Source organism: Phascolarctos cinereus, unplaced genomic scaffold, assembly GCF_003287225.1.
Source record: "Phascolarctos cinereus isolate Bilbo 61053 unplaced genomic scaffold, phaCin_HiC Scaffold_9;HRSCAF=440, whole genome shotgun sequence".
Classification (NCBI taxonomy): Eukaryota; Metazoa; Chordata; class Mammalia; order Diprotodontia; family Phascolarctidae; genus Phascolarctos; species Phascolarctos cinereus.
Genome location: NW_027556402.1, coordinates 65011143 through 65026395, shown reverse-complemented (window position 1 = coordinate 65026395; position 15253 = coordinate 65011143). Strand labels below are relative to the sequence as shown.

At 37.4% G+C, this 15253-nt stretch overlaps 1 protein-coding gene and 1 long non-coding RNA gene across 4 annotated transcripts in view; one reads left to right on the top strand and one right to left on the bottom strand.

The window, feature by feature from the left end:
* Positions 1–15253, top strand: part of LOC110222587 (uncharacterized) — a 174161-nt gene that overhangs the window by 22730 nt on the left and 136178 nt on the right. The window lies entirely within an intron of this gene.
* Positions 6352–15253, bottom strand: part of PDLIM3 (PDZ and LIM domain 3) — a 59420-nt gene continuing 50518 nt past the window's right edge. For all 3 annotated transcript variants that reach the window (XM_021007656.2, XM_021007655.2, XM_021007653.2), the window contains 3 exons: positions 13835–13962; positions 10892–11003; positions 6352–7529 (listed from right to left, as the gene is read on the bottom strand). In XM_021007656.2, the coding sequence (XP_020863315.1) occupies positions 7340–7529; positions 10892–11003; positions 13835–13962 (430 nt within the window). In that variant the 3' untranslated portion in view covers positions 6352–7339. The remainder of the gene's footprint in view (positions 7530–10891; positions 11004–13834; positions 13963–15253) is intronic.

The window sequence follows — 15253 nt, the reverse complement described above, 5'->3', positions numbered from 1 at the left end:
GAGGAGACAAGATAGTCAATAGTGTCAAATGCCTCGGAGAGGTCAAGCCAGACAAGGATGGATAAAAGACTATTGAATTTAATGATAAAGAAATCATCAGCACTTAGCATGGTTCCTGGCACATACTGGGTCCTTAATAAATACTTGTGGACTTGAATTGTCTTATTGGTGGCCTTTGAGAGTACAATTTCAGTCAAGTGGTGGGGACAGAAGCCAGATTTCAAGGGATTGAGAAGTGAGTGGGAAGTGAAGACATAGAAGCAAAGAGTATTTTTTTAGGAGTTCAGTAGGACCAATATCTACCAGAAAATTATGATCCCCTCCTCCTCCTCCTCCTCCTCCTCCCAACATGGTATAGGAAAAGGTGACAGAGCCAAAACTTGCTTGGTCCAGAGGTGGGGCACAATGCTTTAAACTATGCCTCCTTCAATGCAGCTTCCTGGTAATCTCTGGCTGTATTGTTACGGCCTCTTGGTCACCTAGGGGCATAACTGTTCCCATCCATGTGGGGTTGGGATAAATTTGACTAGATAGCGGGCTGAAGACTTTGGAAGTCACCAAACTCTGCACATTTGAGCTGAATCATTTCCAGCTGAAGATGAAGAGAACTGTATCTATACACCCTAAATGTCACTGTATCTTTGGTGCAGATTCATGCTATGTTAGAACTAAATAAGCCTCCTTTGGTTAAATGTTCAATGACTCATGAATGCCTTATTTTGATCCAGCATCAAATTTGAACTGGCAGGGTGCTGGTGTCAGACCTTTCCCTAACCTCCACCATAAATAGGGCCTATACCTTGAGTTGTTGTTTCTGTAGTGGTAATGAATTCATAACAATTTCCTTGTGACTTATTTTTCAGGTGACTAGACTAAGTTTGGAGTATAGTTCTGTGATCATGGAAGAGAGGAAAGCTTAGTGCTCTGTGCATATAGTAAATAATTGATAAATATTTGTTAAATTAAACAGAATTAAATGACTTGTAAAATCATTGGGTCTATAGTTAGGCCTGGCCATATTAACTGATGAAGTTTAGTGAACTGCTCCCAGTGACTCACATTTGCCCTACTGCCTTGACGGTATCTTTGAAATTTTTAACAATAAAATCATTCCTTTGGGACCAGAGAGAATGGGACAAAGGATGTGTAACTGCTGATTTGGTAGGGGTGGGGAAGTCCTAGAAAACTCTGAGTCATGGAGTATTGTTTTGAAAGGGCAGGCCCAGGTGTGGGGAAATAGTAGGAAATTTGGGGAAGTCAAGATACATAAAGATACTGGCTGCATTAGGGGCTTAGAGAAGAAAAATAGGAGTACTGAAACAGGAGGCTATGGGGCAACATTGACCAACTTTACCTGCTTTACAATTCTTTTAGACTTGGCTACTGCTGGTGACCTTGTCTATTTATCGTTTATTTGTAGCCTGCTCTAAATGATCTCAGATAAAATATACTGCATATATATAAAATGTTTCTGGTTATTTCTGTATATCTTCATTTTTTGACAAATTCCATACCTTGGTTAGAAAGTAATGTGAAATAAGAGTGTGGCCTGGGGAGGGGTGTAGTTTCTCAATCTACCAAAATAATTTTGCTATTAAAGCAGAAATTGATGACATGGATACACTCTTTACACCTGTTCAACAGCTGAAGGATCAAAGAAATAAATGGATAAAGTCTATACTTAGTACCAGATCCTTCATCCCAAAATAAGTACTTGGCACTCTGTGCCCGCATCACTTGAAAAATATTCACACATGAGAGCTATGGTGGAGTAGGATTTAACCTGTCAAAGTGGATACATACATTATTCTTTTTAAAAAAAATAATATTTTATTTTCCCCCATTACATATAAAAACAATTTTAATATTTTATTTTCAAATTTACATTTATTATTCTTGAACCAAAATTTAACCAAATTTTGCTTTGAGTATTTCATAAGTGGAAAGGGGCTGCTGTCTTTGGTTGTTTGAGAGTAGTTAACTTATAAGTAGTACCTCCAAGCTTGCCTCTTTTGCCCTCCTTAAGAATGTCACAATTAACAATTGAACCCAGTTACCTTAAAACTGTATGAAATGAGGGAAAGGAGATAACACTTCACTCATCCCTTCCCTCAGGTTTCAGCCAGAAAATGGGTTGTAGGAAACAGTGATCATCAACATTTAGAGTTGACTAAATTGAGGAGGGAAATTTTTATTTTTAGATGGGGTGGGACCCTGTTGATCTAAAACTGTATTCTTCAATGAATCATATTTATGAGATCAAAGAGAGAGTTTTGTACTGTGAATAGGACAGGACTCTCTTGATTCAAAACCAAGTTTTTCATTGGAAAAATATGTATGTGTGTATGTGTTGTATATGTATATAACTCCTTAATATTAAAATCTGTTAGAGCTTTAAATGTTGGGCAGAGAGGTGATACAGTGGATAGAGAACAGGGCCTAGAGTCTTCCTGACCTGAGTTCAAATCTGGTTCAGACATTGACTAGTTGTGTGATTCTGGGCAAACCCTGTTTGCCTCAGTACCTCATCTGTAAAATGGGGACACACTGGAGAAGGAAATGACAAACCACTCAAGTATCTTTGCCAAGAAAACCCCAAATGGGGTCAGGAAGAATTGGACATGACTAAAATAACTGAATAATAACATGAAAAGTTTAAAATGTAGAAGTTAAGATATTTCCTCTGAACTTAAGGAAAAAGTGGCTGAGGAATCTATAAGAAAGAACACGATTTGGAGTAGTTGCCCTGAATTGCCTGGAAACAAACCTTCAAGACATGAGTCTTCTGAGTTCTCTTCCTTTTGACTTTGTTCTCCCTTTCTTTCCAGTTGCTCAGTGATATCAAACTACATTTCTATCAGTTCTCTCTAACAATTCTGCCTTGCTTGATTTGTTTATACTTGTCACAAGCCTGGCATGTAGAAGGCACTTAATAAATGCTTGCTTCCTTCCTTCCTCCTTCCCTTCCATCTTTCCTTTGAGAAGACAATAATACTGTTTTACGTTCTTTAGGCTAAAGTGAACTGAGGCCCTGACTTGGCTAAAGATTTTGGAGAACCCAATCCATATAAACAGTGAGCTTCCCTGGGCCACAGGTTAAATATACAAGTGACTATAATACACATTAGAAAATGTATGATTATCGTTCTGGGCCTGACTCAGGTCTATCCAATGGCTCAGGGACTCAGGCTTGGGGTTATAATGGAACAAAACACTCATAGATCATCTATTATTCAACAAAATGAGGCTAGTCAACAGTAGAATGGAAAAGATTTTCAGCAAAGATCTAGTCTATGTCCAGTTGGAGGTAGATTCACTTGCCTCTTTGTTTGCCAAAATGGTGTTCGTAATTGGAACCACATTGAGGTGGCAACATTTCCAAGTGTAGAAACCAGATTAAAATGGTAAATATTCAAAAAAAATAAATTAAAATACAATAGAATATAGATAATGTTAATATGTAGCTTCCTAAGTCAATATGCTAGCTTTAGAGATCCTCATATGTAGCTTAGTGATCATAGTTTCTATTTGAGTCTGACATCTCTGCTCTAGATCATTTGAGTTTGAAAGATGATTTCATTGCTTTTTTTGGGGGAAGGGGGGAGAAACCTAGCCTATGTAGTAGGGACAGTCTAGTCTTCCTGCCGTGGGTACCATGCAGAATAATGGTAGATGTTACTAGGTGTTAGAGCAGAGATGTCTCAAGGAAGGAGTGATCACTTCTTGCTGGGCACAGCAAAGAAGCCTCATGAAGGAGGTGCAACCTAAGCTGGGCTTTGGAGGAAAGATGTTAGTAATCAGAGATGTATGTCTGTTCTAGGCATGTATAAGGAAAGGGAAAGGACAGACAAGAGACAGATTTTTGTCAGTGGAATCATCAGGATTTAGCAAAACATTATGTGTGTGTGTGTGTGATAAGTGAATGAAAAAAACATTTATTAAACACTTTTTTGGTGCCAATAGCTGTGCTAAGTGTTAGAAGTACAAATACAAAAGTGAGACAGTCCTTGCACTCCAGGAGCATGGGTTTGAATAGAGGGAAACACATGTGAAAGAGAGTAGTAGCCAAGGAGGGGTATTTTGGTCTGAAAAATCACAGGGATGGTGACTTATAAGGAAGCTGATTGGCACATCCTTCCCATTAGAAATGGCAGTACTGATTTGATTAGGGTTCTAATAGCAGACAAAAGGTAGAAAAGGGGTTATATACATACATGGTAGAAGATCCCATGGCAAGATGATGAAAGAGATGGAAGCATCCAAGATGATTGGGTTTCCACCCTAGGTGACTTAGAAGATGGTAGAGCCATCAACAAAGATGGCATAGTTTAGGGAAGAATAGGGAAAGGTTTGAGGAAAGGTTTGTGTGTTCAGTTTTGGACATGTGGAGTTTGAAGTACAAGGCAAATGCATTCTGCAGGCATTTGGAAATGTGGGAATATAGCGTAATGGAGAGATCAGGAAAAGGTCATAGAGTTTAGAGTGAGAAAGGACAAGACTGGAGTCACAAGACTGTTGACTTCTACATTTGGAGTCACTTTCATAATAGGATTGGTACTTGAAGCCATGGGAGGAGCGAGATTGCCAAGAGAAAAGAAAGCTTTATTCCCAGAGAGTTTGTTAAATGAGTTATCACTGTCCTTTCAGATTCTGATTTCTCGTTTCTACCATTTTATAGCTTCTTATTTGGGGAGATTTAAAAAAACCCAACTTCATTCTATTTCTTTAAATAGAATTATTATATTAGAATAGAATTATTATAATTATTATATTATAAATAGAAATATATTAATAAAATTTCTTTCTTAAAGCTTCTTAAATTTTCTGTGGGTTTTTTATTTATTGTTGGAGAGAAATTGTAAGAGAATCTTTTATTTCAAGGGAAAAGTATAGCATATTTTCTCTCAGGGAAATACTTCTAGCTTGTTTTAGAAAACATGTATAATTACTGTTAGAAGAGAAAACCTATTTCATGTAATACAGCCTTGGTAAACTTTAGATATTCTGATGTTTTACCAAGAAAGGTGACTTAGGTTCATACATCTAGAGCTTGGAAGGACCTCAGAAGCCTATCTTGCTCATTTTACAGACAAGGAAACAGATGCAGGAATGTTACAGAATTTATTTGGGGTCATTTGAGTAAAAAGAATCAGAAGTGGGATTTGAACTCAGGTCTTCTTAATCCAGAGCCACTCAGTACTCTTTCCATTGTACTTTATAGCTTAGTTTTGGGAAAAGCTTTAAAAATTGGATAGACAAATGCCTGTCTAGGCTGATTGGATAAATATTGCAAGAGCAAGGAAGAGGAACCAAAAACAAACAAATGATCCCCCCACACACACCTTTTTTTCAGTATCCCATGATTTTGAACAATTTCTTTAACTCTTTTGGCAGTTATTGTGTGACCCAGGTTTTCAACTAAGCTTTGGGCATTATGCTGAATATGCTGTATATGTATGACTCCAGACTGGCAGAGAGAATGCTGAATAGGAATTAACACTTTGGACTTGACACTTACGTGAGGGGCAGAGTTAGTGCAAAAACTTTGAAAAGCAGATTTTCTTTTGTTGGAGAGTCACAGGTGGTCTAGATTTTCTTGGGGAGTGACCCCAGACATGGGGGCAGGAGGAGAGAGAGACAGAGACAAACAGATAGACTTGGGAAATCGCAGACATGTAAGGGAAACTGGCTTCTCAGAGATGTTGCTCCGGTTTGCCTCTCCAGAGATTTTAGGAAATTTTCTTCTCGGTGAAAACAGGGCTTCTCTCTTGGTTGAGCTAAAATTTCATTTCACTCCTATCTAAAGAGCTCATTCACTCTGTATTTTCTGGTATATTTTAATCTGTATAATATCTCTAACTTCTTTTTCCTGTTTACTTAAAGGATTTTATTCAAAATTTATAATTTGTGATAATTTTTTGTGTAACCAGTATTTGGTGGGAAAAAGCTTGTATGTATGGGCTTGGGGTAACTCTCTCCCCTTAAGAGCAATCAAGGAAATACCTTTATTGTTTTGAACCTATTGTATTCAGACCAGTAATATTCAGGGAGCAAATAGATGTAATTTTAGTACATTACCCCTGCAAAGAATGGAAAGAAAACTCCTAGCTTTGTAGTACTCTGGGGGTGAGATGGGGCTTACTGGCCCATCTCACTTATCTGGCTTTTCTCCTCTCCTTAGGGGGAAGTCCAGACTTAAGATCACATCTATCAGTGATTCTGAGGAACTGCATTTAGACAACCCATGTGGACACACATGTCTTTCATGGACAGCACAAACCTTACAGTTGCAATGCACTGTATTGTTTTTCAGACTTCATTGTTTTGAAATTCTAACATTTTATATGACAGTTTAGTTTAATTTCTTTATTAAAAGTGAGAATTCTGTGTACAGGAAGCTTAGTTTTGATACCATTGACTGAAGGAGTTCTAAAGGTGATTTGATTGCATAATATAACAAATTCATTATAAACTCATTAAATACATAAATTATAGACTATGTTCCTATGCATTTAAATGTTCATTGTAGTTGTTGTAAATGCTATCTTGTTCATGAATGTTTATTTATTGATGTGCATATACATAGGTTTTTGGCAAAGGAATTAATTTTGGGAGTTAATACTTAAAAAAAAAGGGGGGGTTGGCATTTCCTTCCAGTCCCACCCACTTGCATGGTGTTAGCTATCATCATGTATGACAGTTCTTTTTGGGGAAGCATTGGTTATACCAGAATTCAATCAGAATGCCTTACTTCTTTCGTTATTTTGAACATATTTACATGTGTTTATTATGCATGTCTCACTAAGTGACAGAATTTTCAAATTTCAAGAACCTAAAGAAGTCTAAAGTATTTTTCCTCTAGATTTATCATAATAATTGAGACAAAGAAAAATTCATAGCATTATAAGTCAAGATCATTATTTTATATGTAATAGATTTGCAATAGTCTTGTTAAGGAAACACAGTTTGAACAGAAATATTATCTTGATTATATTTTTACATGTACTACCATTCTAAAAGCAATTTTAAATAGGAGAGCAAAACCTACAAAATATTATTGCTTTAACTGTCCTCAAGTTACTTTGTTAGCCTCAAAGATAACCTTGCAAAATGTAACTAAATATATGCAATCTTCCCTCCCAGCCCCACACTCCCCACCCTGGTGACACTTGCTTTCTTAACCAATTCCTCAATTGGTAATAAAATCAACTTTCTAAATCCATTATTTCTGATTTAGAGTAGACATTTCGCTAATATGACTGCCCAAAGCTATGAATGTCTTCCCGTGTGCATGCGTGTGGGTGTCTGTGTGTGTTCCCTAAGCATCGACATGAGACATTTAAGCTTTTGGATAAATAGTAATTGCGTCATATCCTTCTGGTGGACTGGTGCGGGCTCTTGCATGGGTTTCACAGTACAGTTGTCCTTCCACGAAGAAGTAACCTTTTTGTTTGAGGTTAAGGTTACAGTCAGCACACACGAAGCACTCGGGATGCCTGTACTTATCACGCGCCTTCACGACAGCCCCACTGTTAATAAAAACAAAGAAAAATAAATAAATAAATATTACGGGGGTGGGAGAGCCCTACAGTTAGGGTGGGTTCTCTTTTTATCATAAGAACAGAAACAACTGGCCTCCAGCTGTAAAGAAAATCATACACAGCTGTGAAACTTGGAAACCGTTGTTAGTAGAGACCCAAGATAACTGTAGCAAATGATCAGTCCCCGCCCAGGCTTAAGGTTTCTGTTTGATGTGGTCTTTGGAATTAATTACACTGAACAGGGATCAACTAATTGGCCCTTTTATTAAATTTTATTTTTTTAAATAGCTGCATCTCAGATTGCTAAAGAAAGCATTTCTGGAGAGATTGAAAGGATGCATTGTGGGATTTCCCAACCCCCAGTTCTTTCGAAAGTGAGACATTGACAAGGAAAACACTATAACACCTTTGGACGAGATTCTAATTCTAGCTGAGGGTGTGTCTGCAAAACAGAAATCTTTCCAGTTATACTATATGGGGTGGAGGGAGGGTACTATTTTCCTCCTGCTCTTCCACAGGAGACGTACAGACTGTACTAATACAACAAAAAGTATTTGCCGAGAGTGACCTTTTCTCTACTGTGCAAACAATTCACTCAGGTTTTCAGAATAGACATGCTCTTACTGCTGCCCTGGGAGTAATCACTGCTTTTGTCACCCATGTACCTTCCCTCTCCTTGCCCCCCCCAATTTCTGGTTGCCTTCATTTCCCACTACCACTGGCAGTCACCCGGTGACAGATGGGTGGCAGGATGGTTAAATGGGTGAAGTAAAAGATACAATGTCTGAGAGAGAAGCGAATGGATTTTGTTTGATGTGTTATCTAGATGAATATCGTTGCGAGTTTGGCTACTTTGACACTAAAAACCCGTGGGAGAGAATGAACATGCCTGATGAAACCTAAATCGACTGTTATGTTTTAGTATGTCTTCCTTGCATGCCTGCGCAAGGGCTGATGTAGCGTAGTTGCCTAACTTTTCTTATGGAGTTCATGCAGGAAAATTAAAAAGGACTCTAGACTGTTAACAAAGGCAGAGTGCTCCTTGAAGTAAATTATATGATTATGAAACATGAGGCTAAAAATATTTTGGAACCATCTTTTTCAATTGACTGCATCTCTGAAATTATAGTAGAAGCCGAAATGATTGAGAGACAAATATTCATTTTACACAGTTTTTCAGGAACACATTTCACACATAGAAGTTTGTGCTTGTTATTTGTGCGATGATTTTAGATTCTGAGCTACATATTGTGAATTTAGAAGAACAGCAGTGGTCAATAGAGCCCATCTTGGAGTTAGGAAAACCAAGGTAAAAGTTCCATATTTGAGACCTACTTGCTGTGTGACCCTGGGCAAGTCACCTAGTCCCTCAGGGTCTCAGGTAATTCTCTAAGACTGGAAGTTGTAGTACAGTTGCTGATCTGCTTTGGTAGAGGGAATTTCCTCACAAAGAGCTCTCTACACCAATGAAATTAGAAGTCCAAACCAATGGAAAACAAAGCAAAAACCCCAAAATAAATCCAACCCAACCCATCCCTACAACCTAACAAAATGTTGCTTGCATATACTTGGATACTTTGAATGAGCTGTAACTTTTCTTTCTTTCTTTCTTTCTTTCTTTCTTTCTTTCTTTCTTTCTTTCTTTCTTTCTTTCTTTCTTTCTTTCTTTCTTTCTTTCTTTCTTCCTTCCTTCCTTCCTTCCTTCCTTCCTTCCTTCCTTCCTTTCTTTCTTTCTTTCTTCTTCTTTCTTTCTTTCTTTCTTTCTTTCTTCTTTCTTCTCTTTCTTCTTTCTTCCTTCCTTCCTTCCTTCCTTCCTTCCTTCCTTCCTTCCTTCCTTCCTTCCTTCCTTCCTTTCTTTCTTTCTTTCTTTCTTTCTTTCTTTCTTTCTTTCTTTCTTTCTTTCTTTCTTTCTGTCTGTCTCTTTCTCTGTCTCTGTCTCTCTCTCTTTCATGGGGAAGTTGGGGTTACATAGCTAGTAAATGTCCAGTGTCTGAGGCCGGATTTGAACCCTTACTCCAGGGCTGGTGCTCTATCCATTGCACCACCTAGCTCCCCCTGAGCTGTAATTTCACTGATAACTGCATGCCTTCCACTGATGCAGACAGTGACTCTCCAAATCTCTTATGGGTTGCCGTAGCCAAAAAAACCCCAAATACTTGGTGGCTAACCTTTAGGTCAGAGGTTCCCAAACTTATTTGGCCTACCACCCTCTTAAAAAAAATTACTCATCACCCTCATGGAAATCTACTTTCTTTACCCCTTTAACAGTTTTAAAAAAAATTTTGAACGTTTAAAAAATAAAATATTTTTAAAAAATGACGCATCTTAAATTTAATAATTTATAGCAAATTTATGTTTTTTTCCTGCATTGAAATTTTGATAATATAATATTGTGTCATGTAACCATATAGTATCAAATTGTAAACAAGTCATTACATGCACATATTCCTACTGATGCATGCTGGACTTCCCAACAATGCACAAGATACTCTCCTGCCAACACTTGCTTGTTAAGACCTGTCAGCAGACTTGACCACTGATTGGTTATAACTTACATTTTGTGTGTTTATTTGGAAAATAATGTAATCACTATGACTTTAACTCTGTTATACAACAGATGAAACACGTATGAACAGTTTTTCAGAATTTTCTTCTTTCTTTGTGCTTCCACCACCCCCTTACTTTTATTCAATGCCCCCCAATTGCGCCTGAGGGTACTACCACTCCCATTGTTCCAGCACCCCGAAGTGGGTGATATTGCCCACTTTGGGAACCTCTGCTAGGTGATCAGTTTTGGAGAACTTGGCCAGGCTGCTCTTCAGATGATTAGTACATTTTTTCATCCTGAACTTGAAGTCAACCCTGTCATAGTTTCTGTTCTGCTAGTGTATAAGCTTCAATAGCTAAGGGTCACCTCCATGACAGGATGACCCATCAGAGGAAGGCTATAGTGAAGATACTTGGATATGTACATTATAAATTCAGAAGGTGGCTAGGTGGTGTAGTGAATAGAATGCATAGAATGCCTGACCTTGAGACAGGGAGACTTGAGTTCAAATCCAGCCCCTGCTACTTCCTATCTTTGTGACCCTGGGAAATCACCTAACTTCTACCTCAGTTTCTTTAACTCTAAAATTGGGGAAATAATAGCACCTACTTTCTAGAGTTGTCATGAGTATAAATGAAGATAATATTTGTGAAGTACTTTGCAAACCTTCAGGTATTATATAGATATTAGCTATCACTATTATTATATGAGGCAGAAAAAATTAAGAATTCCTTGAAACTCATGCAAGTCCTTTCTTAGTGAAGATTTATAGTAAACATCCAGGTCAAAAAAGGAGACTTACACAATGCCACTTCCACATTTGTCACACAGTGGCATCTTTTGTCCACTCCCAAGGCCAGCATGAGTTTTTGTGACAGGGGCTCTTACACTCCTTGTCCCAGCAGGACGGTCGTCTGAAAAACCAAAATATTTCCATTTATGATATAGGAGCAGCTGTCCAAATTCTTTGCTAAAAAACACTAGTTGCTATTTAAAAAAAAAAACATTTTATTTTCGGTTCCAAATTCTCTCTCTCTTTCTAGCCCTTTCCCCACCCAGTGAGAAAGTGAGAAATACAATACCTATTATGCATATGAAGTCATGCAAAACATTTTCACATTAGCTGTGTTGTGGGAGAGAAAGCAAGAAAAATAAAGTCAAAGAAAACACTCTTCAGTCTGTGCTCAGTGTTCATTAGTTCTCTCTGGAGGTGGATAGCATTTTTCTCTGCAGGTCCTTTGGAATTATCTTGGCTCATTGTCTTCATTACAATAGCTAAGTCTTTCGCAGTTGGCCATCGTTACGTTATTGCCGTTACTGTGTACAGCGTTCTAGTTCTGCTCACTGTACTTTACATCAGTTTATACAAGTCTTCCCAGGTTTTTCTGAAACTATTCCTTTCATCATTTCTTACAGCACTATAATATTCCATCATAATCATATACCACTTGATGGGCATGCCCTCACTTTCTAATTCTTTGCTGCCATAAAAAGAGCTGCTATAAATATTTTTGTACATGTGGGTCCTTTCCCTTTTTTCCTTTGCTGTCTTTGAGATACAGATGAAGTAGCAGTATTGCTGGATCAAAAAGTATGTATTGTTTGTATAGACCTTTGAGTACAGCTCCGAATTGCTCCATAATGACGGAACCAGTTCACAACCAGCTGCTATTTTTGAGATGAGCATCTTAACCTAAAGAATTCCTGTTTTGTTCATACACTCTTGCTTCTAAACAACTGCATGCAACTATGCAGAATAGCTTGTTCTCTAAACGTAGGCAGAGAGACATATAAATACACATACTAGAGAATTAATTTAGTCTGTATTAGTAGAGGATATAGGGGAAAGGTAAGGAATTTACTCTATAAGGGCTATTGGAGACTGGAGTAAGTCATGGAGAGAGTTGGCTTAGTCTTTCTCCATGGACATTTAAAAACTGTATTAACAATATGGCTGAGTGAAGAATCATCCCTTTTATCAGTCCTTTTCTGCTTTTGTATTCCTACCTGACGGCCCAGTTCTTAGCCAGCTGATTTTTAGAAGGGATCTAATACTCTAATTTGGGTGTTAACAGAGTGACAAGGTATTGTGTGACCTCAAAATGGCTTCTCCTAAAGGAGCAGATCTCTAATTTTGGAAATTCAGGCATTGTGGAAGACAAGGGGAAATATTTCAGGTCAGGGGAGTTCCTCAATACCTCTCACCTTATGGGTTCCTACCTACTTTGTCTATTTCCTAGATTCTGAGCATAGGTTTACCATAATAATTTATTTTTTTATTTAACACAATATGGTTATTTAACACAAAGTTATCATTCTTCTACCATCCCTTTATTAAAGTAGGCTTTCCGTAGCTGTCCACTGATTAATTGATTGTGGACATCATTATCCCTGAGAATAGATCTGGAGATACGACTGACCTTCCCCCATTTTAAAAAAATTATCTGCTTTGTACCTATTGGGTTTCTATATAGAACATTTTAGAGCAGTCTATTCTGAAAAAAAAATCAGACTTACATCTCTGGTTCTTCTAAGCAATCGTTATTTGAGGCCTTATGAAAATTAATTTTTTTCTAATAGCTACAAGTCTTTTATATAAACAGAAAACTGATTTTTTTGTAATTTGACAAATATTTATAAAATGCAAGACACTATACTAGGTTTCAGGGACCTAAAATTAAACAGTAGCTTACTGTTTTTTAGAGGAAATGTATAAAGACACCATTAAATATAATATAGGCCAATAGGGACAAAAGAGATCTTAATGAAATGCTCCAGGGAAATAATTTCCACCTGGGAGCATCAGCAGATGCTTCATGGAGGAAGCACCTAAGATGGACCTTGCAGAAAGAGGCCTTTGTCCAATGAAGATAAAGAATTTGGGAGAATACTCAGAAGCAGGAGAGTTCAGGAAAAGATCCAGAAACACATTGTTTAGTTGACTGGAGTATAGAAATCATGGGAGGCAGTAATGTGATATGAGGACGGAAAGACAAGTTAGGGACAGGTAGTAGAGGGCTTTAAATGCCATTTCTACTTTATCCTATTGGCCAGAGGTTCTTAAACTGGGGTCTGTGAATTAAAAAAAAATTACAACTGCATTTCAATACAATTGGTTTCCTTTGTAATCCTATAGCATGATTATAGTTAAATTGTGTTATTATTTTTAATTGTGTACATTTATAAACCTTATTCTGAGAAAGGGTCCATAGATTTTACCTGATTACCAAAGGGTCCCTGAACTAGAGGGAGCCTGGTGTAGTTAATAGAGAGCCTGGCTGGGAGTCAGGAAGATATAGCTTCAGGTTCTGCCTGTGAGACATAATGGCTTGTGTGATTTTGAGAAAGTCATTTAAACTCTAGAACCCTAGACAACTCTCTTAAGACTGTAAATTATAGAATAGTTGCAGAACTATATTGGCAGAGGGAGTTTCCTCACTTTTACAATAAAATCATAGGTCTGGTCAAAAAAAGTAGAGTCACTAAGGTCTTTTTAAGCAGTGAAATGACATAAAGAAATAGTGTCTTTGTCAGAAAAAAAATCAGATTTTGATTTTCCTTTGTTGATTGAAACTGATTTTTAAAATTTGTTGCCTATATATACATATGTATATATGTATGTATGTGTGCTATATATATATATATATATATATATATTTATGAATATTTTGTACTCCCTTACTATCTTCTTCCGTGACCAACTGTGACCAATAGCAGATGGACAGACATGTAAACAGTTGCTCACCAGGGTCGTCCACTAAATCCTGGAGCACCCTGAAAGAGCCTGATTGGCGAGGCTGAGTAGGTCCATCTCGATTGTCATGAAGCATCCTGTATACATCTGACTGGGGAGGCACAGAGGCTGTTGATTCACTAAAAAAAGAAATTAGAGTAAAGGGAGGCATTAGGCAACTGAAACAGTGCACCCATAGGGATGCTTCAATAAGAAATGACCATCACAACACTAAGAATTCTTCAATAGCATATATTAATCATAATCTTCCAAGTGAGCCTGCATCAGTAGAAAATTGTGATGTGACCTCATGTAACTTACCTTAATAATGTCATCCAATAACAACTTATTCACTCCCCTCAAAGCTTTGGAGGTTTGACATTTTCAGAAAGGTTTTGTTACTGGGAAATGTCATGTTGGAGGCACAGACATCTGCAAATTTGTCAGCAAATTTTGACCATGTTTCAAATCATGATGTAAATGAATGGAAAACATTGAAAGATTGATAAAATCTGACCTCTGGAGAGACCTTAGAAGTTGTCTAGGCTAATCTCTCTTCCAATGAAGAGACAGGATGATGTAGTGGAGAAAATAATAGTTTGGATGTCAGAAGATCTAAGTTTGGAGCTTCTATTTAGCTGATATTACCTCAAAATTTTGGTCTCAGATGCTTTCCTTTTATAAATTAAGCTGAAGTAAGCTAGACCGTCTCTAAGATGACTTTCAACCTAATTAGGTCTATTGATCCTTTCCATAGCATCCTTAACAGATAGACATCCAATGTTTGAACATTTGCTATGATGGGGAACTCACTGTCTACCAAGACTGCCTGTTCTAGTTTTGGATAGTTCCAGTTGTTATAAAATTGTTTCTTATGGTAAACTAAAACCTGCCTCATTATAGCTTTAATTTCATAAATATTCATTACTAGGTACAGGTCACTGTTCAAGGTCCTGGGGATATAACCAGGGGTATTCTGGTAAATATTTAACAGTCGGCTTTCTGAGGGGAAAAAAAGGACCCACAACATACTTTAAAGTTTAATCTTCATTATTAACATATTCTCCATTGCCTTCTTAAGTTTAGACAGTCAACAAGATAACAAATCAAGCCCTGATTTGTCTTCTGAGGTGTAAATGCTCACTTTGAAATAGAGCTGGCTCCTGCATACCCCTTGATGTAAAGATGAAATCAAATACAGTTCCCTACCTCAAGTTGCTTAAAAATCTAGTGGGGGAAATAAGCCATGTACAAAAATAGCTACAAATCGAATGTCCAAGTGAGGTCATAGATGAGTTCTCTAAAAAGTACCATTAAAATTTTTTTAAAGCGAGATTTCACTTAGGGGAACCAGGAATGCTTCATGGAGATTGTGGGTTGTGAGTTAGGCACTGAAGGAAAGGGAATGATGTCAATAGGAAGACAGGGAGC